A 24,086-nucleotide genomic window follows, 5' to 3' on the forward strand; every position below is an offset into this window, starting at 1 on the left:
TTTTTTTAGGGACCATCTCACATTTGAAGTCACTTTGAGGGGTCTATACCCAAAAGTGACACCATTCTAAAAACTGCACCCCTCAAGCTACTCAAAACTACATTCAAGAAGATTATTAACCCTTTAGGTGTTTCACAGGAGCTAAAGCAACATGGAAGGAAAAAAAGGACATTTTAATTTTTCCAACAAAAATTTTCTTTCAGCATCAATTTTTTCATTTTCACATGGGCAACAGGATAAAATGGATCCTAAAATTTGTTGGGCAATTTCCCGAGTACACAGATACCTCATATGTGGTCATAAACCACTGTTTGGGTGCACGGCAGGGCCCAGAAGGGAAGGAGCGCCATTTGACTTTTTGAATGGAAAATTAGCTCCAATCGTTATCGGACACCATGTCGCGTTTGGAGATCCCCTGTGTGCCTAAACATTGGAGCTCCCCCACAAGTGACACCATTTTGGAAACTAGACCCCTTAAGGAACTTATCTAGATGTGTAGTGAGCACTTTGAACCCCCAAGTGCTTCACAAAAGTTTATAACATAGAGCAGTGAAAATAAAAAATCATTTTTTTTCCTCAAAAATGATTTTTTAGCACGCTATTTTTTATTTTCACAAGGGTAACAGGAGAAATTGGACCCCAAAAGTTGTTGTCCAGTTTGTCCTGAGTATGCTGGTACCCCATATGTGGGGGGGGGCACTGTTTGGGTGCACGGCAGGGCGCAGAAGGGAATGAGCGCCATTTGACTTTTTGAAATGAAAATTAGCTCCAATCGTTAGCGGACACCATGTCGTGTTTGGAGAGCCCCTGTGTGCCTAAACTTTGGAGCTCCCCCACAAATGACCCCATTTTGGAAACTAGACCCCCTAAGGAACTTATCTAGATGCATAGTGAGCACTTTGAACCCCCAGGTGATTCACAGAAGTTTATAATGCAGAGCAGTGAAAATAAAAAATCTTTTTTTTTTCCTAAAAAAAAATTTTTTAGTTGGCAATTTTTTATTTTCACAAGGGTACTAGGATAAATTGGACCCCAAAAGTTGTTGTCCAGTTTGTCCTGAGTACGCTGGTACCCCATATGTGGGGGGGAACCACTGTTTGGGCACACGTTGGGGCTCAGCAGGGAAGTAGTAACATTTTGAAATGCTGACTTTGATGGAATGGTCTGCGGGCGTCATGTTACATTTGCTGAGCCCCTGTGTGCCTAAACTGTAGAAACCCCCCACAAGTGACCCCATTTTGGAAACTAGACCCCCCAAGGAACTTATCTAGATGTGTGGTGCGCACCTTGAACCCCCAAGTGCTTCACAGAAGTTTATAATGCAGAGCCGTGAAAATAAAAAATCATTTTTTTTCCCTCAAAAAAAATGAATTTTAGCACGCAATTTTTTTTTTCACAAGGGTAACAGGAGAAATTGGACCCCAAAAGTTGTTGTCCAGTTTGTCCTGAGTACGCTGATACCCCATATGTGGGGGATGACCACTGTATGGGCACACGTCAGGGCTCGGAAGGGAAGTAGTGACGTTTTGGTATGCAGACTTTGATGGAATGGTCTGCGGGCATCATGTTACATTTGCAGAGCCCTTGATGTACCTAAACTGTGGAAACCCCCCACAAGTGACCCCATTTTGGAAACTAGACCCCCCAAGGAACTTATCTAGATGTGTGGTGAGCACCTTGAACCCCGAAGTGCTTCACAGAAGATTGTAACGCAGAGCCATGAAAATAAAAAATCTTTTTTTTTCCTCAAAAAATGAATTTTTAGCTCGCAATTTTTTATTTTCACAAGGGTAACAGGAGAAATTGGACCCCAAAAGTTGTTGTCCAGTTTGTCCTGAGTATGCTGATACCCCATATGTGGGGAGGGACCATTGTTTGGGCACACGTCGGGTCTCGGAAGGGAAGTAGTGACGTTTTGAAATACCGACTTGATCGAATGGTCTGCGGGAATCATGTTACGTTTGCAGAGCCTCTGATGTGCCTAAACAGTGGAAACCCCCCACAAGTGACCCCATTTTGGAAACTAGACCACCAAGGAACTTATCTAGATGTGTGGTGAGCAGCACTTTGAACCCCCAAGTGCTTCACAGAAGTTTATAACGCAGAACCGTGAAAATAAAAAATCTTTTTTTTCCTCAAAAAATGATTATTTTAGCCCGCAATTTTTTATTTTCACAAGGGTAACAGGAGAAATTGGACCCCAAAAGTTGTTGTCCAGTTTGTCCCGAGTACGCTGGTACCCCACATGTGGGGGGGAACCATTGTTTGGGCACATGTCAAGGCTCGGAATGGAAGTAGTGACGTTTTGAAATACAGACTTTGATGGAATAGTCTGTGTTCGTCATTACGTTTGCAGAGCCCCTGATGTGCCTAAACAGTGGAAACCCCCCACAAGTGACCCCATTTTGGAAGCTAGACCTTCCAAGGAACGTATGTATGATGTGTTGTGAGCACTTTGAACCCCCCAAGTGCTTCACAGAAGTTTATAATGCAGAGACGTGAAAATGAAAAAATCATTTTTTTCCACAAAAATAATTTTTTAGCCCCCAATTTTTTATTTTCCCAAGGGTAACACGAGAAATTAGTCCCCAAAAGTTGTTGTGCAATTTTTCCTGAGTACGCTGATACCTCATATGTTGGGGTAAACCACTGTTTGCGCACACGTCAGGGCTTGGAAGGGAGGGAGCACCGTTTGACTTTTTGAGCGCAAAATTGGCTGGAATCAATGGTTGCACCATGTCGCGTTTGGCGACCCCCCTGATGTGCCTAAACAGTGGAAACCCCTCAATTCTAACTCCAACCCTAACCCCAACACACCCCTAAACACATCCCTAACCCTAATTCCAACGCTAACCCTAATTCCAACGCTAACCCTAATTCCAACGCTAACCCTAATTCCAACGCTAACCCTAATTCCAACGCTAACCCTAATTCCAACGCTAACCCTAATTCCAACGCTAACCCTAATTCCAACGCTAACCCTAATTCCAACGCTAACCCTAATTCCAACGCTAACCCTAATTCCAACGCTAACCCTAATTCCAACGCTAACCCTAATTCCAACGCTAACCCTAATTCCAACGCTAACCCTAATTCCAACGCTAACCCTAATTCCAACGCTAACCCTAATTCCAACGCTAACCCTAATTCCAACGCTAACCCTAATTCCAACGCTAACCCTAATTCCAACGCTAACCCTAATTCCAACGCTAACCCTAATTCCAACGCTAACCCTAATTCCAACGCTAACCCTAATTCCAACGCTAACCCTAATTCCAACGCTAACCCTAATTCCAACGCTAACCCTAATTCCAACGCTAACCCTAATTCCAACGCTAACCCTAATTCCAACGCTAACCCTAATTCCAACGCTAACCCTAATTCCAACGCTAACCCTAATTCCAACGCTAACCCTAATTCCAACGCTAACCCTAATTCCAACGCTAACCCTAATTCCAACGCTAACCCTAATTCCAACGCTAACCCTAATTCCAACGCTAACCCTAATTCCAACGCTAACCCTAATTCCAACGCTAACCCTAATTCCAACGCTAACCCTAATTCCAACGCTAACCCTAATTCCAACGCTAACCCTAATTCCAACGCTAACCCTAATTCCAACGCTAACCCTAATTCCAACGCTAACCCTAATTCCAACGCTAACCCTAATTCCAACGCTAACCCTAATTCCAACGCTAACCCTAATTCCAACGCTAACCCTAATTCCAACGCTAACCCTAATTCCAACGCTAACCCTAATTCCAACGCTAACCCTAATTCCAACGCTAACCCTAATTCCAACGCTAACCCTAATTCCAACGCTAACCCTAATTCCAACGCTAACCCTAATTCCAACGCTAACCCTAATTCCAACGCTAACCCTAATTCCAACGCTAACCCTAATTCCAACGCTAACCCTAATTCCAACGCTAACCCTAATTCCAACGCTAACCCTAATTCCAACGCTAACCCTAATTCCAACGCTAACCCTAATTCCAACGCTAACCCTAATTCCAACGCTAACCCTAATTCCAACGCTAACCCTAATTCCAACGCTAACCCTAATTCCAACGCTAACCCTAATTCCAACGCTAACCCTAATTCCAACGCTAACCCTAATTCCAACGCTAACCCTAATTCCAACGCTAACCCTAATTCCAACGCTAACCCTAATTCCAACGCTAACCCTAATTCCAACGCTAACCCTAATTCCAACGCTAACCCTAATTCCAACGCTAACCCTAATTCCAACGCTAACCCTAATTCCAACGCTAACCCTAATTCCAACGCTAACCCTAATTCCAACGCTAACCCTAATTCCAACGCTAACCCTAATTCCAACGCTAACCCTAATTCCAACGCTAACCCTAATTCCAACGCTAACCCTAATTCCAACGCTAACCCTAATTCCAACGCTAACCCTAATTCCAACGCTAACCCTAATTCCAACGCTAACCCTAATTCCAACGCTAACCCTAATTCCAACGCTAACCCTAATTCCAACGCTAACCCTAATTCCAACGCTAACCCTAATTCCAACGCTAACCCTAATTCCAACGCTAACCCTAATTCCAACGCTAACCCTAATTCCAACGCTAACCCTAATTCCAACGCTAACCCTAATTCCAACGCTAACCCTAATTCCAACGCTAACCCTAATTCCAACGCTAACCCTAATTCCAACGCTAACCCTAATTCCAACGCTAACCCTAATTCCAACGCTAACCCTAATTCCAACGCTAACCCTAATTCCAACGCTAACCCTAATTCCAACGCTAACCCTAATTCCAACGCTAACCCTAATTCCAACGCTAACCCTAATTCCAACGCTAACCCTAATTCCAACGCTAACCCTAATTCCAACGCTAACCCTAATTCCAACGCTAACCCTAATTCCAACGCTAACCCTAATTCCAACGCTAACCCTAATTCCAACGCTAACCCTAATTCCAACGCTAACCCTAATTCCAACGCTAACCCTAATTCCAACGCTAACCCTAATTCCAACGCTAACCCTAATTCCAACGCTAACCCTAATTCCAACGCTAACCCTAATTCCAACGCTAACCCTAATTCCAACGCTAACCCTAATTCCAACGCTAACCCTAATTCCAACGCTAACCCTAATTCCAACGCTAACCCTAATTCCAACGCTAACCCTAATTCCAACGCTAACCCTAATTCCAACGCTAACCCTAATTCCAACGCTAACCCTAATTCCAACGCTAACCCTAATTCCAACGCTAACCCTAATTCCAACGCTAACCCTAATTCCAACGCTAACCCTAATTCCAACGCTAACCCTAATTCCAACGCTAACCCTAATTCCAACGCTAACCCTAATTCCAACGCTAACCCTAATTCCAACGCTAACCCTAATTCCAACGCTAACCCTAATTCCAACGCTAACCCTAATTCCAACGCTAACCCTAATTCCAACCCTAACCCTAATTCCAACCCTAACCCTAACCCTCTTTTCAACCCTAACCCTAACCCTCTTTTCAACCCTAACCCTAACCCTCTTTTCAACCCTAACCCTAACCCTCTTTTCAACCCTAACCCTAACCCTCTTTTCAACCCTAACCCTAACCCTCTTTTCAACCCTAACCCTAACCCTCTTTTCAACCCTAACCCTAACCCTCTTTTCAACCCTAACCCTAACCCTCTTTTCAACCCTAACCCTAACCCTCTTTTCAACCCTAACCCTAACCCTCTTTTCAACCCTAACCCTAACCCTCTTTTCAACCCTAACCCTAACCCTCTTTTCAACCCTAACCCTAACCCTCTTTTCAACCCTAACCCTAACCCTCTTTTCAACCCTAACCCTAACCCTCTTTTCAACCCTAACCCTAACCCTCTTTTCAACCCTAACCCTAACCCTCTTTTCAACCCTAACCCTAACCCTCTTTTCAACCCTAACCCTAACCCTCTTTTCAACCCTAACCCTAACCCTCTTTTCAACCCTAACCCTAACCCTCTTTTCAACCCTAACCCTAACCCTCTTTTCAACCCTAACCCTAACCCTCTTTTCAACCCTAACCCTAACCCTCTTTTCAACCCTAACCCTAACCCTCTTTTCAACCCTAACCCTAACCCTCTTTTCAACCCTAACCCTAACCCTCTTTTCAACCCTAACCCTAACCCTCTTTTCAACCCTAACCCTAACCCTCTTTTCAACCCTAACCCTAACCCTCTTTTCAACCCTAACCCTAACCCTCTTTTCAACCCTAACCCTAACCCTCTTTTCAACCCTAACCCTAACCCTCTTTTCAACCCTAACCCTAACCCTCTTTCCAACCCTAACCCTATTTTCAACCCTAACCCTAATGGAAAAATAAAAATATTTTCTTTATTTTATTAGTTCTGCCTACCTATGGGGGTGATAATCGGGGGGTTTATTTACTTTTTCTTTCATTTTGATCACTGTGAGAGTGATCAAAATGAAAGAATGGAATCTGCAGCCGGCAGATTCGGGCGGGCGCACTGCGCATGCGCCCGCCATTTTCTAAGATGGCGGCGCCCATGAACCGGACCCGCCGGACACCGGGAGCGACAGGGGGACTTAGAAGGTGCCGGGGGAGGTGAGAGGGGGTGAGGGGGTTATCGGAATCTGGCGGGGAGCAGAGGGAATGGGAGGGGGGCAGATATGATGACAGCGGCGGCAGATCGCCGCTGTCATTCAGTTGCGGGGGGGGGGGGGGGGGGCGATCGCCGGTGGGGGGGGTGTGGAATCGGTGTCTCCAGCCATGTCCGATGCTACAGCAGCATCGGCCATGGCTGGATTGTAATATTTCATCAATTTTCATTGATGAAATATTACTATCGCTCTGATTGGCTGTTTCACTTTTAACAGCCAATCAGAGCGATCGTAGCCACGTGGGGGCGAAGCCACGCCCCCTGTGGCGAAGAACAAAGCCCCCTGTATCTGCGGGTCGGGTGACCTTTCAGTGACCTAGGTCACCCGACCCGCAGGGGGGCTTTAAAGTCATGACGCCACATAGGCGTCATGGGTCGTTCTGACACGACTTTTCATGACGCCTACGTGGCATCAAACCCGTGAAGGGGTTAAAGGACCTGGCGATTTTTTTGCCATTTGCGTTTTCGATTTTCCTCCCGTTATTTCAAGAGCCATAGCTATTTTATGTTTCAATCAAGATACCAGTATAAGAGCCTTTCTTTTGTGGGAACAGTTTTACTTTTGAATGACACCATTCATTTTTATCAAGTAATGTACTGGAGAGTGGGGGAAAAAATCCAACTGTGGCGAAATAGCAAAAGGAGCACAATTCTGCAAATGTTTTTTTTTAATTTTTTTTTTTTTTTTTATTCAGAGCGTTCATTTTATGGTAAAAATGACCTTACAACAAGATTTTCCAAGCATAAGACCGCAGGTGACGTACAATGCAAGCCGTATATCGTTAAGGGGTTAAGAGAATTCTAAGCTGTAAAGACCCACCTCTGCAAATTCATAGGCAGAAGCTTCCAGAGACTCTTTCTCGGTCCATACTGTGGTCCTTGGACCAATCTTCCTGAAAATAATGATAATAAATCATGAATAATGGTATATATAGGGAGTGTCGCGGGTTACAGGGAAAACAAACCTGCTTTTGTATGTGGATTAAGAGGCTGATTTCACCAATTACTGTACAACTCATGAAATCAAGACATTATTATAGAAAATCCGAAATAGAGCATGACAAATCAGGCGCTTTCCATGAATTTCATGGGCAGGCGTAGCTACGTCCCATCTCTGCCCACTTTGGCTGAGCTGCTTCAATCGCCAAAAGTCAGAAAATTTTTGCAAAACTATGGTAGACATTGCGCAGAAATATTGCTACTTTTTAAAGTTTCAAAAAATACTTTTGATTTTTTCCATCACACCCAAATTCATTTTCTATCGATATTACTTTAGGTACAGCGGGATGACAGCACTGTAATGCTATTTATATGCAAATTCACGCTACATCTGCAGGTAAATACTGGTTTCCAAGGTGACATTTCCTTTAAATATAGGCATTACTTGCTGCAGCAATATGCAATCACTTACCGAATGATGGGGGGTGTCTATCTCTTTTGACCCCCACCTCTACTTGGAATAAAGATGCTGCATAAAGAGTTAAGCAATATGGCTCATCGCTGATTCGCTCCATAGATTTGGTCCTGCTATGAAGAAATAATACCACAGCCCAGGGTCGGACTGGCCCACCGGAGAACCGGAGGATTTTCCGGTGGGCCCAGGCACTGACACCTGCTGGCATACTGGCCAGCAGCTGCATAAAGTCCCCACTCCTCCAGGGGCCCCCAGCCAGTGGCGTGTCGCTAATAGCGGCACACCCAGCTACTACGGGGCCCCTTCTGGTGCTAGCGGAGCAGCAGCTGGAGACGGGAGCCTGTCCCTGCTGCTAAAGAGAAATTAATATTCATGCTGGAGAGGAGTGAATACCATTTCACTTTAGTAGCGGGCAGTGTTAGCCACAGGCTGAGGCTAACATTGCCCGCATGTAAAGCCGATGCGGCTGCATCGGGGCCCCTGCAGCTTGGCAGCGGAGCTGCAGGGATCCGATGCCGTCCTGCTTCCTGCCCAGCACTTCCTGTCTCACACAGAGCAGCTGTGACGTCCTCATTCAGCGCGGCTGTTTCAGAGAGAAAGCTGCTGGGATGTGCTGCGGGGAACATGCGGAGAGGTGAGTGGTGCTGTGTGTGTTTGTGTGAGAGAGAGTGGCGTGGTGCTGTGTATGTGAGAGTGGTGCTGTGTGTATTGGAGATTGCCAATGTTGTGGGTGATGGAGAGAGCAGTGGTGGGTGAAAGGACGATGAGGGTGGTGGAATGGGCAATGATGGGGTGGTAGGGGGGAAGGCAATGATGGTTGTGGTGGAAAGGAGGCAACGATGGAGGTCGTGGAAAGGACAAAGATAGGGATGGTGGGTGAGAAGGCAATGATGGAGGTGGTGATGAGGACAATGATGGGGGTGGAGGGGGAGAACAATGATGGAGGTGGAGGGGGGGCTGCGTTATACTTTGAGGGGGCTACATTATATTCTGTGTGGGGGCTGCATTATTCTCAGGGAGCTACATCATATTATATGAGGGGGGGTTGCATTATACTCTGAGGGGCTGTATTATACTATATGAGGGTGCTACATTATATTCTATGGGGGGCTGCATTATATCTTATGAGGGGGTTGCATTATATTTTGTGGGGTGCTGCATGATATTCTATGAGGGGGCTGCATTATATTCTGTAAGGGGGGCTACTTTATATTCTATGAGGGGGCTACCCCAACCCCTGCTACATAATTAAGACGTGTACTACCTTATATTATACCCTGATATTGGCACGTTTTACCACACAATTGGTGGTCTTGCATTTATTTCTATGTAGCTACATAGTGGGCTCCAAGAAAGATTTTTTCTGGTGGGCCCAAGGTGCTCCTGTCCAACGCTGCCACAGCCCCTTTAACTTGGCTATAGCACTGTTGTAATCCCCTGAGAAGTTGAAGCCAAGATTGCCAACATGAAGGAAAACACAATAAGGGGGTGGTCTTAAGCCATTCATTTTTCAGATCAACAAAGTATACAAATGTTAGACTCTTGCTTATCAGAATACTATAACATATCTTAGCAGTATACCATAACATTTTAAAGAAGCTTTTCAAAATTTGCCTGTATAGTGTAGAATAGGCCCTTGTATATAGTGTATAACCATTTTAGTTGATGAGCCATAAAGGCTCATTCAGACGTCCGTGTAAGAGGGTCCAAGAACGGCTCACAGTTCACGCACTGGCTGCGGGTCTCCTGCCCTGAGCATGACAGCATCATAGAAATATATAATGCAGTCACATTCAGGTCAGGAGACCAACAGCCAGCCCAACGTCTGCATGTTATCCACCATCTTGATTCATATTTGCCTGTGATATTGTTGCCCTCATGCAGTCTGCTCTACACACTACAGAACATGAGAATCCACTCTAAGGACAGTAGGGACAGATCAGTGACAACTGCTGTGCCCTAACTCATACTGCTGAGTCTCGGTAATGATGTTAGTCTAAAACAGAGAGTTCTTAAACTCTCCTTATACAGTGCTTCTTTGCTACCTGGCTGTAAAGTTTCCAGAATATTTCTTTAAGATGCTGCTCCAGTATATCCTCCGCTTCTTGTGATAAGTTTCTGCCTGTCAGCTCTTAAACTATTACAAGCAGAAGGCAGAGAAAGCAGTGTGGCGATACAATGAATATTCTGAACACAGCACTCAGACAGCATTGAAAGGCAGTATAACTCAGGGGAAATTTCTAACTCACCAGCTAACAACTGTATGGAAACATCTAAATATGCAGCCTAATGGGCAAATATAGTCTCGGTGACACTAGTGTAAATAGCAATTTATTTCCACACAATGGAAGTTTTGTGTAAAACCTTGTTCAAAGAAAAATGTGCGCAATTGCCCATTTCAACCAACCAGCTTCAAGTGCTCCTTTTTCTTCCAGAAAATATGGGCCATGCTCTGCCTGGTTGAGCAATAATCTTATTTTTATAGCACCAACATATTGCGCAGGACTTTAAAACTCAGAGGTGATACATGTACAGACAGACATTAGCGAGTAACACATAACTCTGCACATACCAGGAGGAGTGAGGGCCCTGCTCACAAGCTTATAATTTATTGCGATGGGCAATTTTGCTATTGCTCCAGAGTGCATTTTCAATAAAATGCAAGCAACCAATTTTACTTAATGGGTGCAGAAATGCGGCAAAATCAAAAATCTCTCTAAAAGCTAAATGTGGGAATGTAGCCCAAGAGTCTCTTCCAATGTGGATAAGGTAACAGACACTGGAATAGCAAGTGCCGTCACTCACAGAGCTTAGGTAAGTTGCAGATATAAGACCATTGTATCAAATGGTGATAACTGATTCTAAAGGTTTTTATGGGGGTTTTCGCTTTTTTTTTTTTTTTTGTATGCCAACACTCCAAATAGTTGTGAATACAATATGCCATATTTAATAATCTGTAACAGAAATGGTAACAATGGTGTTTTACTGTATTTAATATACAACAGGCTTAACCAGGAGTACACTTACCTCCCCTCCAAAGCGCCAACCACCAGAGCAATTAAATAGCTTGGTATTGGCACCTGTTATAAAAGAAAACAAACAAAGATAATTCTTTAAAAATGGGAATTCTGTAAGGTTAGTTTCACACATTAATGTTGATTAGAACCCAAAAGTACTTTTTCCCCAACATATTATTGCAAGAGTTTTCTTGAGTTTTTTTTTTTTGCACTTGTTTCTGTTATGTTTAGCCATAGACAATGCCATCTCGCAGAATTGTTCAGTTTATTGCCGTACAAAGCAATACAAGACTATTGTGCGATCTATTTTCTGTATAGCAAGGCTTGAAAACGTTATTGTGCATTATTGTAACACAGATAAACACAAAACAATATCTCAGATGGTGAAAGTAAAAAAAAATAATAATTCTATACATTATACATGAAAGATTAAAAAAAAAAAAAAGGAAAAGGAGACCCTACATTTTGCTTGAAGCGAAAGATCTTCCTTTTGCAGTCATGTGGATCAATAAAATCTCCATCATTTAGAGCGCTCATTAATGCCACCAACTCCTTCGGAACTGACACCTACAGACAAAAAAATACACCGACAACGTCAATTATTTCAAAGCTGCAATGGTAAAAATTAATAATCAGAATTGCCATAAAATGTCACAGAAAAAAAAAATTCTAGGACTTAACCCCTACCCCACCTTGGGATTTTCAGTTTTCTGTTTTTGCTTCTTCTTCCCAAAGCCTAACTTTTTTTTTATTTTTCAGTCAATATGGCCATGGGAGGGCTCGTTTTTTGCGGGACGAGTTGTACTTTTGATTTTACCATATATTGCATTCAAAAATGGGGAAAAAAATTCTAAGTGCGGTGAAATTGCAAAAAAACCTAAAATTCCTCAAGTTTTTTTTTTTTTTTTAAATTCGCTTGAAGCACTATGATAAATCTGATGTATTTTAAGACTCTCAAGACTAAGTTTGCATTCTCAAAAAATTAGACAGCAGGGGGAAAAATTATTAAAACCTAGCTTTCTTTATGCCAGTCTTCCTAAAATTGACACATCTTACTCTATCGTGCTTAATATTAAGAGGTGCAGCTTAAGGCCGGGGCCAGATGTGCGAGAAACTCACACGAGTCTCGCACGTCAATACCCGGCAGTCCCGCCAGCATTCGGACCGGAGCGTTCAGCTACATGTACTGTATTTCTATGCAGCTGAGCGCTCCGGTCCTGAGTGTCAGCGGCAGTGCCGGGTATTGAGACGCGAGACCCATGTGTTTCTCGCACGTCTGACCCCGGCCTAACACATCTTCAATGTGGTGATGTTATTATAGCAGTGCTTTAAAGATGACCTGTCACCAGATCTAAAGTGGCCATTTTTTTTCCCGCAGCTCCCCCGTGTATTCAGTTTTTGTTTATAAATCTGCCAAATGATTCTGGAAATAAGGAACTTTTTATTCAGCGCCAATTTTATGATCTTTCAAGGAAGTGGTACACAAAGGATCCTCTGTGGGCTGCTCTGCATTATTACCCTGTGATCTACACCCTCCTTGGGGGAGAGGATTAAAAAACAAAAACATACAAACGAAATAAACAAAATGTCAGACTTAAGGGAGCAGCGGGAATAAAATGAGGGCAATAACTACCACTAATGATAGGCGACAGGCCGTCTAACACAACTTTACATTCAATTTAGTAGGACACCAAGCACTATTGCCGTTATCAGGATCTCTCAGTGTACTAGCGGGATCCTAGAATAATCCAAGCTTCTATTATCATTTCTTTTGGTAACAAACCTGGCAGTAATATGTGAATTTTATTGATGGAGTGTCTTGACAAGGAATTATAGTTCTGCAATGTGTAGCCTGGAAAACATAAAATAAATATGATTGGTAATATATCAGTGATAACTAGAGATGAGCGAATAAATGAAGAGTGGAATTAAATTTTATATTAAAGCACATTTGCCAAAATGAAGATTGGTTTTGCAATCCACCATTTCTCTTAAGCATGAAACACAATAAAAGGTATAACAAAATGTATCCTTACACTCGCCTTATGGCTCAGTTCTCCAGACTGTGGTTGCTGGACTGTAACCCTGATAATACCAAATGCCTAATGGCATCCATGGCACTTCGAATGGTTAGCCGACCTAGTCATGACAATACGTGTGCATCACGCCGCAATGATGAGGTCGTGTCAGACCAGCTAGTCAAACAAAGAGTTGCACATATGGCGAGGCAAGAGGTGGTTCTCAGGGTTTCCGTCCTGCAACGACAGATTACTGGCAGTTTATCTACTGATGGTGCATTAAAGGGAACCTGTCAAGTCCAAAAAATGCAATTTACCTGCAGAGCAAGCTGTCAAAGTGCCAGGGAGTGATTATAGCTGAGCTCAATGTATAGTGAGCCATCACCATAGTCATTTTGTGTACACCGGTACAAAGAAAAGCGACCGGCTCCCGGGTGCATACAAGTTCATTCGCTCCCGGTCACGTGATTTCAATAAGGGGGCCAAGCAGCAGGTTATTCGGCAGGTAAATAGATTTTTTTTTTTTTTGTTTTAAATATGACAGGTTCCTTATAACAAAATGCTGAGTTCAGGGGCAGGCAAGGAAGAGCAAACAGCAGGACGCCTGGCTGCTTTGGTTAAGCTGGAGCATATACGATAAGTTGCATGGAAGTTCATTTTAGTCAATGGTGCATAATGTGATGGCAGAGGCTGGGCTTATGTGACATGTGAGTGAGGCTTAAATAAACCATGGGCCTGCTGCTCCCCAGGTAAATGTGTATGTGTAATACCAGCTTTAAAAAGGCAGACATTGCTGAAAAGGAGGTCAGCTAGTGACTCCATCTGCTTCACTAAAGTCAATGGCTTTATTAGGGTATATGCATGAATCCTGGTTTTGCAAGGCTTCAGACGCAAAATCTCACAACCACTGATGTGTGGCAAACATCTGATGTGAACTGTGTGAATAATGTGTGCAGGCGAGTCCAATATATGTAGTGTGAACAAGTGTCTGGGCAGAACGTGTCCGATTTCTGAGTGACATGGATCGACTTGGTTTCCTGTGTGACTAAAAGAATATATAATGTTGTTGCACAAAGAGCCCTGTGACACTAAGGATGTATAAATGGGTCAGCTGTGTGGTACGCCTTCCACCATTATGGGAATGTCGTGCTATTGACGCAATATCGGCACGGCAAAAAATACCAGACACCAGTAGCCGTGCCAGCGACAGTGAGTAAAATGCTTTTTTTAAAAAAAATAATTTTTATTACTACAAATTGCACCCAGGGACCAAGATTTCCAGCCAGGTATACGCTGAAGCCATAATACATTGCAATGCATTTGAATTACAGTGTACTATACTAGCAATCAAAGGCATGCATGTTCCTAAAGAAATATTAAAGAGGAAAACCACCCACTGTCGCAATAAAGAAAAGGGGAAAAAAATCTTTTCTGTAGCAGAATAGAGCACTTGAACTTAATTTTGTGTTTTTCACCCCTTAACGACTGTCGATACGTCTTAACGGCGGTAGTTAAGGGTACTTAAACCACAGCGCCGTTAATTAATGGCTCTGTGGACAAAAGTGTATAGCGCCCCCCCAGAGTCGGATTTTCTCTGGGGTCTCGGCTGCCGGGGGTAGCCGAGAACCCAGAGAACATGATTCGGGTCGGTTTTTACCGACCCCGCTTTTGCGATCGCTGTTATTAACCGTATAACAGCGACCGCAAAACAAAAAAAAAGTTGCGATTTTGCTTTCACTTTCTTTCCCCTCTGATGTGATCACACATCAGAGGAGAGAGAAATAGGGTCCCTGATTTCCCCCCCGGTACCTTCCGGTGGTCCTTGGGCCCTCCTGCCTCCTCTGGTGGGGGCCGTCATCTTGGTTCGGGAAGAAAACGGCAGGCGCATGCGCAGTGCGCCCGCCGAATCGGCCGGCAGATTCCTTTCATTCAATGTACATTTTGATCACTGTGATAAACCGTATCACAGTGATCAAAATAAAAAAAAAAAGTAAATAATCCCCCCCTTTATCACCCCCTTAGTTAGGGAAATATAATGAAATAAAGAAAATATATTTATTTTCATTTTCCCGTTAGGGTTGGAATTAGGGTTAGGGGTGTGTTGGAGTTAGGGTTGGAGCTAGAATTGAGAGGTTTCCACTATTTAGGCATATCAGGGGGTCTCCAAATGTGACATGGCGCCACCAATGATTCCAGCCAATTTTGCGTTCAGAAAGTCAAATGGTGCTCCCTCCCTTCTGAGCCCAGACGTGTGCCCAAACAGTGGTTTACCCCAACATATGGGGCATCAGCGTACTCAGGACAAATTGCACACCAACTTTCGGGGTCTAATTTCTCCTGTTACCCTTGGGAAAATAAAAAAAAAATTGGGGGCTAAAAAAATCATTTTTGTGGAAAAAAAAAGTTTATTTTCACGGCTCTGCGTTATAAACTTCTGTGAAGCACTTGGTGGTTCAAAGTGCTCACAACACATCTAGATAAGCTCCTTAGGGGGTCTAGTTTCCAAAATGGGGTCACTTGTGGGGGGTTTCTACTGTTTAGGCATATCAGGGGCTCTGCAATCGCAACATGACGCCCACAGAACATTCCATCAAAGTCTACATTCCAAAACGGCGCTCCTTCCCTTCCGAGCTCTCCCATGGGCCCAAATAGTGGTTCCCCCCCACATTTAGGGCATCATCGTACTCAGAAAAAATTGCCCAACAGCTTTTGTGGTCCAATTTCTCCTATTACCCTTGTAAAAATAAAAAATTGTGGGCTAAAAATCATTTTTGATGGGCAAAAAAAAGGATTTTTTATTTTCACGGCTCTGCGTTATAAATTTTTGTGAAGCACTTGGGGGTTCAAAGTGCTCTCCACACATCTAGATAAGCTCATTAAGGGGTCTAGTTTCCAAAATGGTGTCACTTGTGGGGGGTTTTCACTGTTTAGGCACATCAGGGGCTCTCCAAAGGCGACATAGCATCCCAATCTCAATTCCAGCCAATTCTGCATTGAAAAAGTTAAATGGTGCTCCTTCCCTTCTGAGCTCTGCCGTGCGCCCAAACAGTGGCTTACCGCCACATATGGGGTATGGGTGTACTCAGGACAAATTGCACAATAACTTAAATAGTTAAATATTAATTTTTTCCTTCCACATTGCTTCAGTTCCTGTGAAGCACGTAAAGGGTTAATAAACTTCTTGAATCTGGTTTTGAGCACCTTGAGGGGGTCCAGTTTTTAGAATGGTGTCACTTTTGGGTATTTTCTGTCATGTACACCCCCTCAAAATGACTTTAAATATGTGGTCCCTAAGAAAAAAAAAAAATGGTTTTGTAAATTTTGTTGTAAAAATGAGAAATCGCTGGTCAACTTTTAACCCTTATAACTTCCTAACAAAAAAAATTGTTTCCAAAATTGTGCTGATGTAAAGTAAACATGTGGGAAATGTTATTTATTAAGAAATGTGTGACAAAGTATCTCTCTGGTTAAAGGGCATAAAAATCTAAGTTTGAAAGTTTCAAAATTTTCGCCATATTTCCGTTTTTTCATAAATAAGTCATATAGAAGAAATTTTACCACTAACGAAGTAAAAAACACTCCGAATCAGTGGGATCCATTAAAGTGTTTCAGAGTTATAGCCTCATAAAGTGACAGTGGTCAGAATTGTAAAAATTGGCCTGGTCATTAAGCTGCAAAATGGTTGTGTCACTAAGGGTTAATATACTTATTTTTGCACTGAACTGTATTTTGATGAGAAAAATACACAATATAGAATTTTTACATTGGCTATATGGAATACACTTTGTATAAAATTGTACTCCTTTCTCTAATACAAGCTGGTAGAGGGGGCTTCACGTATAAGAACTGGTGCGGACATGGAGTGTCACGTTTCAGGTATCCGACTGCTCTGGACAACAATTTGTCGCCAAAAGAATTCCGAATTAATACAATATACCACAACAAAGGATTACTTGTGAGAAGGTCGTCATATTACCTGACACTGACTGAAGAGATAAGGATGAGTTTTCCCTGCAGTCTGCTCAGGGTTAAGCCACTGAAGGGCCGATGATTTTGGGGAGGTTTCAGAACAGATTTCCAAAATGGCTTCTTGTCCTCTATGTAAAATAAATAAATAAAAATAAATTAATACATAATAATCCAAAGCTATACTAACTACTTTATAGAGTTAAATATTTTGTTTCCATTTTCACTTTGTGCTTCAGTTTTTTTCTTCCCCTTGCTCCAACAGCCCTAATTTATTTTTCCATAGACTTAGCCATATGAGGACTTGTTTATTGCAGACCCCTTTAATTTTGCCATATACCGTTAAGTACTGGAAAATCTCTATATATAAAACTGTATGTATGTGTGTATCACCAACCAATCACGAAGCATCTTTCATTTCAACAGAGCTGTTCAAAAGAAGATGCGCTATGATTGGTTGCTATGAGCAACAGTTTTCCTTGCAACCAATCACTAAGCATCTCTCATTTCACCAGAGCTGGTTAAAAGAAGCTGAGCTGTGATTGGTTGCTATGAGCAAGTTTTCCCACTTGACAACACCTCAGCAGACACTGACATGGTGGGAGAAATCTAGCATCCCTGGGAACATAAGCTCCCAGCCATTGTCTGCCTCCCAGAAAGGAGCATAGAGCACATGACTGAAATGAATCTCTCCTCCTGTGCCCATATACACATCACACATCCTCCATCCTATAGGCACATCTTCCCTCTTAAAGGGATCATTGGTATGGAAGTCAGAGCAAATCCATCCAGCGCTTTGGTTTTGACCCCAGGCCTCTCTTAAAGGGATCTCCGGTATGAAAGTTAGGACCGTTCCACTCAGCTCTGTGGTTCTGACCCCAGTTTCTCTTAAAGGGATCATTGGTATGGAATTTAGGGCAAATCCACTCTGCGCTTCGGTACTGACCCCAGGCCTTTCTTAAAGGGATCTCCTGTATGGAAGTTAGGGCAAATCCCTCAGCGCTCTGATTCTGACCCCAGGGTTCTATTAAAGGGATCATTGGTATGCAAGTCAGGGCATATCCACTCAGCGCTCTGGTTCTGATCCCAGGCTCTCTTAAAGGGATCCCCAGTATGGAAGTGAGGGCAAATCCACTCTGCGCTTTGGTACTGACCCCAGGGTTCTATTAAAGGGAATCTGTCACCCCTTTTTTGAGATCATATAATGATATCATTCAATTGTGTGTCACATAAGGATTCTCTTAGTACTTTTGCGTCCCCCTGACCCTGCACCTTTCATGCATAAATACCTTTTTTTATATCGGTTCAGATGTATGTAAACTGCCGCTGTCCAGTCCGCTGGGCGGGGCTTATTCAACTGCTCCCCCCCTCCCTGTCTTGCTCTACACATTTCTTCTTGTGTAGAGCAAGACAGGGGGGGGGGGGGGCAGTTGAATAAGCCCCACCCATCGGACCGGACCGTGGCAGTTTACATACATCTGAACCGATATAAAAAAAGGTATTTATGCATGAAAGGTGCAGGGTCAGGGGGACGCAAAAGTACTAGGAGAATCCTTATGTGACACACAATTGAATGATATCATTATATGATATCTTAAAAAAGGGGTGACAGATTCCCTTTAAAGGGATCATTGGTATGGAAGTCAGGGCAAATCCACTCAGCGCTCTGGTTCTGACCCCAGGCCTCTCTTAAAGGGATCCCCGGTATGGAAGTTAGGACCGTTCCACTCAGCGCTCTGGTTCTGACCCCAGGCTGACAGAATGATGTGGAGTATTAGGGGTAGTAGTCCGGTGGCTCTGGCTGACAGAATGATGTGGAGTATTAGGGGTAGTAGTCCGGTGGCTCTGGCTGACGGGATGATGTGGGATATTAGGGGTAGAAGACAGGTGGCTCTCGCTGATGGGATGATGTGGGATATTAGGGGTAGAAGACAGGTGGCTCTGGCTGACAGAATGATGTGGGATATTAGGGGTAGTAGTCCGGCGGCTCTGGCTGACGGGATGATGTGGGATATTATAGTGAATGTGGCTATGTGGAGTAAGTGGGGCTCTACACTCAGATAGATAGATAGATAGATAGATATCTCTATCTATATATATATATCTATTTGTTATAACTAACCGTAGTTAGTTACTATGCCCGGGCAGCGCCGGGCTCTTCAGCTAGTAGGGAATAAAATCCAAGTATGGAGAAATTGAGGACACTGCGCCCTGCAGTTTCACCATGGTTTTTAGGGTTTTCACACTTGACATTTTGAGGAGTGAGGGTGGGAGTGAAGTTTTATTTAGTCCCCCTTCAAACTTAAAGGGGTATTCCCATCTCCAAGATCCTATCCCTGTATGTAGTAGGTGTAGTAATAATAATATTAGCAAACATCTTTAATTAGAAATGTGGTATAGTTTTTCTGATTCGCCATGTCTCTTTCCTCATGTGCAGGCATTGCAGACCCTTAGGTATCCATGGTTACGACCACTAGCAACTAGCTAACTGTCACTATATCAGTGGTCATAACCATGGATACCTAAGGTCCTGCAATGCCTGCACATAGAGAAGTAGCGAATCAGAGAAACTATACTACATTTCTAATTAATACAAAATCCCAGTAACAGAAATCATCACAGATAGTGGTGAATGCTTAATACTTCACACCACATGCAGGCATTAGCCCATGGAAAACTCCAATGCATATATGAACAAACAAAAGAGAAAAGGTGTCTAAATCCACCAATAAAATTACTTCATTATTTTATTAGTACTCACAAAAAGACTGTATAAAATACATACACAAGTGAACAACCATAAATGACAATGCGTTACAAAGAGACTAAGGTGCAACTATGTGCAGGGCTGCTAACAGCAAACAGAATTATCATATCTAAAGCTAGTGCCATTATGCTCCAGAGGCCCCATGGATACTAATTAGCATAGGTGAAATAATCCCCCAGTGAGGTGTGAATTACAAAATAATCCCCTGCTAATAGTCCTCAGGTCATAACCTCCAAGCCATTGCTCACCCATTTGCTGTCAGGACCACCACACACTGCGCCCCTACGCGCGTTTCGTGTGGGCTTCTTCCGGGGGCTGTTGCGGTGTCTGCTGTCTAAAGGGTCCTCGTAATATAGGCCACTTACAGGTGCCAAACCATGCGCTAATCAGCGGCGCATGTTTCCGGGTCCGGGGACTGGATGTGACGTCACACCCGGCGCCAGGAAGACCGCATGCATCACAGGTTTCCCCAGTGACACGCACACTTCATCCAGCGGCGCCAGTGGGATGCCTCCAGCCCAACGTCACTGCAGACATGCGCACTAGCGATGGAGATAGTAAATACACATGACACCGGGGATTGATCACAGCATACCAATTACCAGATAATTTACACGGGCTTGCCATCACACCAGATCCTTGGATGGTTTTGTTTTATTGATGATGTGCTATTTTTTTGGCAAGGCACTGTTGAGGAGTTACATCTGTTCATGTCGGGATTGAATCGCAATGAGTCCAACATCAAGTTAACATATAATTTTCATCAGCATAAAATAACATTTCTTGATATAGAATTAAATGTACAGGTAGATGGATCCATCCACACCGATTTGTACCGGAAGGAAACGTCTGTAAATGCATTATCCTCACATCCACGATCAATGCGATCCCCATCGGATGATGTGTGCGTGTCACTGGGGAATCCTGTGACGCGCGCGGTCTTTCTGGCGCCGGGTGAGACGTCACATCCGGTTCACGGACCCGGAAACATGCAGCGCTAATTAGCGCATGGTTTGGCACCTGTAAGTGGCCCATATTATGAGGACCCTTTAGACAGCAGACACCGCAACAGCCCCCGAAAGAAGCCCACGAGAAATGTGCAGTGTGTGGTGGTCCTGACAGCAAATGGGTGAGCAATGACTTGGAGGTTATGACCTGATGACTATTAGCAGGGGATTATTTTGTAATTCACACCTCACTGGGGGATTATTTCACCTATGCTAATTAGTATCCATGGGGCCTCTGGAGCATAATGGCACTAGCTTTAGATATGATAATTCTGTTTGCTGTTAGCAGCCCTGCACATAGTTGCACCTTAAGTCTCTTTGTAACGCATTGTCATATTTATGGTTGTTCACTTGTGTCTATGTATTTTATACAGTCTTTTTGTGAGTACTAATAAAATAATGAAGTAATTTTATTGGTGGATTTAGACTCCTTTTCTCTTTGGTTTGTTCATATATACATTTCTAATTAAGAGGTATTTGCTAATATTATTATTACTACATCTACTACATGTTGGGATAGGATCTTGGAGAAGGGAATATCCCTTTAGACCTGCAACTGTTTGAGCATTTATAATGCACACTGCGATCGCACAGTATAGCAGTGCGTAGCAATATCACCCATTAAGAGCAGCCTGTAGTTGAGCTTTACAGGACAAAAATTGCAGTTACAGAGGTCTGCCCTGCTACCCCCTGATTGTATCATGAAATGGGGAGCCGATGTGTGCGCACACCAGCCATAATGTAATTTAAACCCTGCTTTCAGAGCTTGACAGCGGCATTTATAGAGGACTTTATTTTTTTTTTACTTTAAATTGGTACTGTTCCACTGTTCGTAGAACAGTTTTTATTTTTTGCCTCCGGTGCCCCTCCTTCCAAAGTTTTGCCCCTTGTGATAAACTTGCAAGTACAAGAAATGGATCAGCACTACTAAATGAAGCAGGCTTAAAGCATATAGAAGTTACATGTGTGAGATCAACAAGTCCAAGATAATTCCAAATAGCAAAAAATACAAAAACCTATGCACTCATCCAGTGGCTAAAACAGTCCTTTATTAATTACCGGACAAAGGACACAGAAGGATAAGGTGACTGCTGTTTCACCCTGTCAAGCACTTCATCCACGCTGATGAAGAGCCTGGATATAGCACACCTCCATCTCTGGCAGTTACTGAGCGCTTGTCGCAGCGCCAGTACTCAGAGGACAGAGCGCGCTGCTCGCCTGTCTGCACGCTGCTGCTGGTTGGCGCCAAAACTGAAAGCTTCCACGCATGCGCTGCTGCTCTGCCACACCCCCTGCTTCCGGGCCACGAGATTTGTCTGGTTTCTTATTCTTTTCCCCGGACAACAGAGGAGACAGCCCCGACACAGGAAAGGTACCCGCAGCCCAGTATTCCGCCTTACACTCCTCTCCTTTAGCTCTCCATTCCACGGGCGAGAGTTCTTGTAGAAATCGTTAACATTCCTCCATCTCTCGAATGATCCGCTGCCAAATAAACTGATCTTGCTCAGAACAATTGGGAGGTATTCCGGCTGTTCGTTCTGTGCGTCGCAAGTCGGGTTGAGTAGTTGAGTCAGGATGAGTGGTCGAGGACGGGGATGTCAGAGTTCAATGGAGCAGCCATCTCGGGAGTTTCAGGCCTCTGTACTTCTTCTGGATTGATGAGTGGCGGGCCATCCAAGTCGGATAATTCTTCACAGTCGAAAGCTGCCGAAGGGGGCATCTCAGGAACATTTGGCGCTCTCTTCGGTTGGTCGGGATCTCGAGACAAACAAGGACGTACCATACTTCGATGAACTACTTGACTACTGGAGTGGGGTCTCTTCTCCTTCAGATTTAACCTCATAGACAGGACTATCAGATCTGATTCTGCGTTTCACCTGATACAGAGTTTTTTTCCCACCGGTACTCCAACTTGCCTCCGGGTCATTTGTCTCGAACCAGTACTCGGTTTCCGGCCTTGAGAGCTGACCCTCGCAGGGGCATCGTCTTATGGTGTTCAAGCTCTCGAAACCTGGTCTGTACCAATCGATGTAGCGTCTGCAAATGGTGGTGTCGATGTTCACGGACCCAGGTGGACACCCCCATCCGTGGGTAGTCCTCCTCTGGATCCAATTCCAGCTCAGTAATCTCCCACCCTTTTCAGCCAAGCAGCAGGGTGTATGGCATGTGTCCAGTTGGGCCGTGCACCCGGTTGTTGTACACCCACACTAATTCGCCATCATGCTCAGGCCAGCGGACTTTCCTGTCTTCTTCCAACGTTCTCAACATCTGAATCGGTGTCGGGTTCAAATGCTCACAGGCCCCATTTCCTTGTGGATGGTAAGGAATCGTCTTGGACTTCTCAATCTAATACAGACTATGCAATTCTTCCATTACTCGCCCTTGGAAACAGGCACCTTGGTCAGAGTGAATTCTCTTCGGACAACCGTACACCGGGATGAAGTCTCAACAAATGGCCTGTGCCGCTGACTCGGCAGTCTGATCTCGGGTCGGAGTCATCACAGCAAATTTGGTAAAATGATAAGTCATCACCAGGCAATGTTCGTATCCGAGGTGAGCTGGATATACAGTCAAGTAGTCGATCATTAACACCTGTAGGGGAGCAGAAGTCATGATAGTCTGCATAAGGGGCCCTCTGTTTCGGAGGCTTAGCTAGTTCACAGTTTCTGCATCGCTGACAAGCCTCATCTACTGCAGTCTTCAGCCGGGAATGGTAGACCAATGTCTGTAGCCACTGGAACGTCTTCTCCGGGCCAAAGTGAGCCCCTCGCTCATGAGCTTCGGTGGCCACTCCGCCGATCAATTTTTCGGGGAGTACTACTTGCCAGGCAACCCCTAACTCTTGCACCAGCTGCACTTTCCGATACAGCAAACAGTCTTCCAATTGGAGCCTTTCCCACTGCCTCAGAATCTGCAGTGCTCCTGGAGACAGAGCGGCTCTCACTTTGGGCTGGGGAGTCGTTTCAAAGCCACCCACTGCCTCAGCTGGGTGAGGTCTTTATCTTCTTGCTGAAGCCTCACCCAATCATCACAAGGCCTTCCCAGCATGTGTTCTTCCGACGCCTCTCCAATCTGTCCCTGCGTCGCCACCAACGTCCTGGCGTGGTTCCGAAACCTCGGGATCTCTTCGGCCTCCAATTCTTCGTCCTGATCGGGTCTGGGTCGTTCATGGGTCACTCTGGACAGAGCATCGGCATGCGTGTTTTCAGCTCCTTTTGCGATATGCAGTCTAATATTGGTAATTCGCCATACGAGCTACCA

At 44.2% G+C, this 24,086-nt stretch overlaps 1 protein-coding gene across 1 annotated transcript in view; it reads right to left on the bottom strand.

The window, feature by feature from the left end:
* Nucleotides 1–24,086, bottom strand: part of LTA4H (leukotriene A4 hydrolase) — a 78,429-nt gene that overhangs the window by 45,567 nt on the left and 8,776 nt on the right. Inside the window, exons 3-7 of the mRNA XM_073556926.1 lie at nucleotides 17,062–17,182; nucleotides 12,851–12,919; nucleotides 11,530–11,634; nucleotides 11,078–11,130; nucleotides 7,457–7,529 (exon numbers count right to left, since the gene is read on the bottom strand). Coding sequence (XP_073413027.1) covers nucleotides 7,457–7,529; nucleotides 11,078–11,130; nucleotides 11,530–11,634; nucleotides 12,851–12,919; nucleotides 17,062–17,182 — 421 coding nt within the window. The remainder of the gene's footprint in view (nucleotides 1–7,456; nucleotides 7,530–11,077; nucleotides 11,131–11,529; nucleotides 11,635–12,850; nucleotides 12,920–17,061; nucleotides 17,183–24,086) is intronic.

This window comes from Dendrobates tinctorius, unplaced genomic scaffold, assembly GCF_039654945.1.
Source record: "Dendrobates tinctorius isolate UK_male_01 unplaced genomic scaffold, ASM3965494v1 ptg000241l, whole genome shotgun sequence".
In the NCBI taxonomy this organism is placed as follows: domain Eukaryota; kingdom Metazoa; phylum Chordata; class Amphibia; order Anura; family Dendrobatidae; genus Dendrobates; species Dendrobates tinctorius.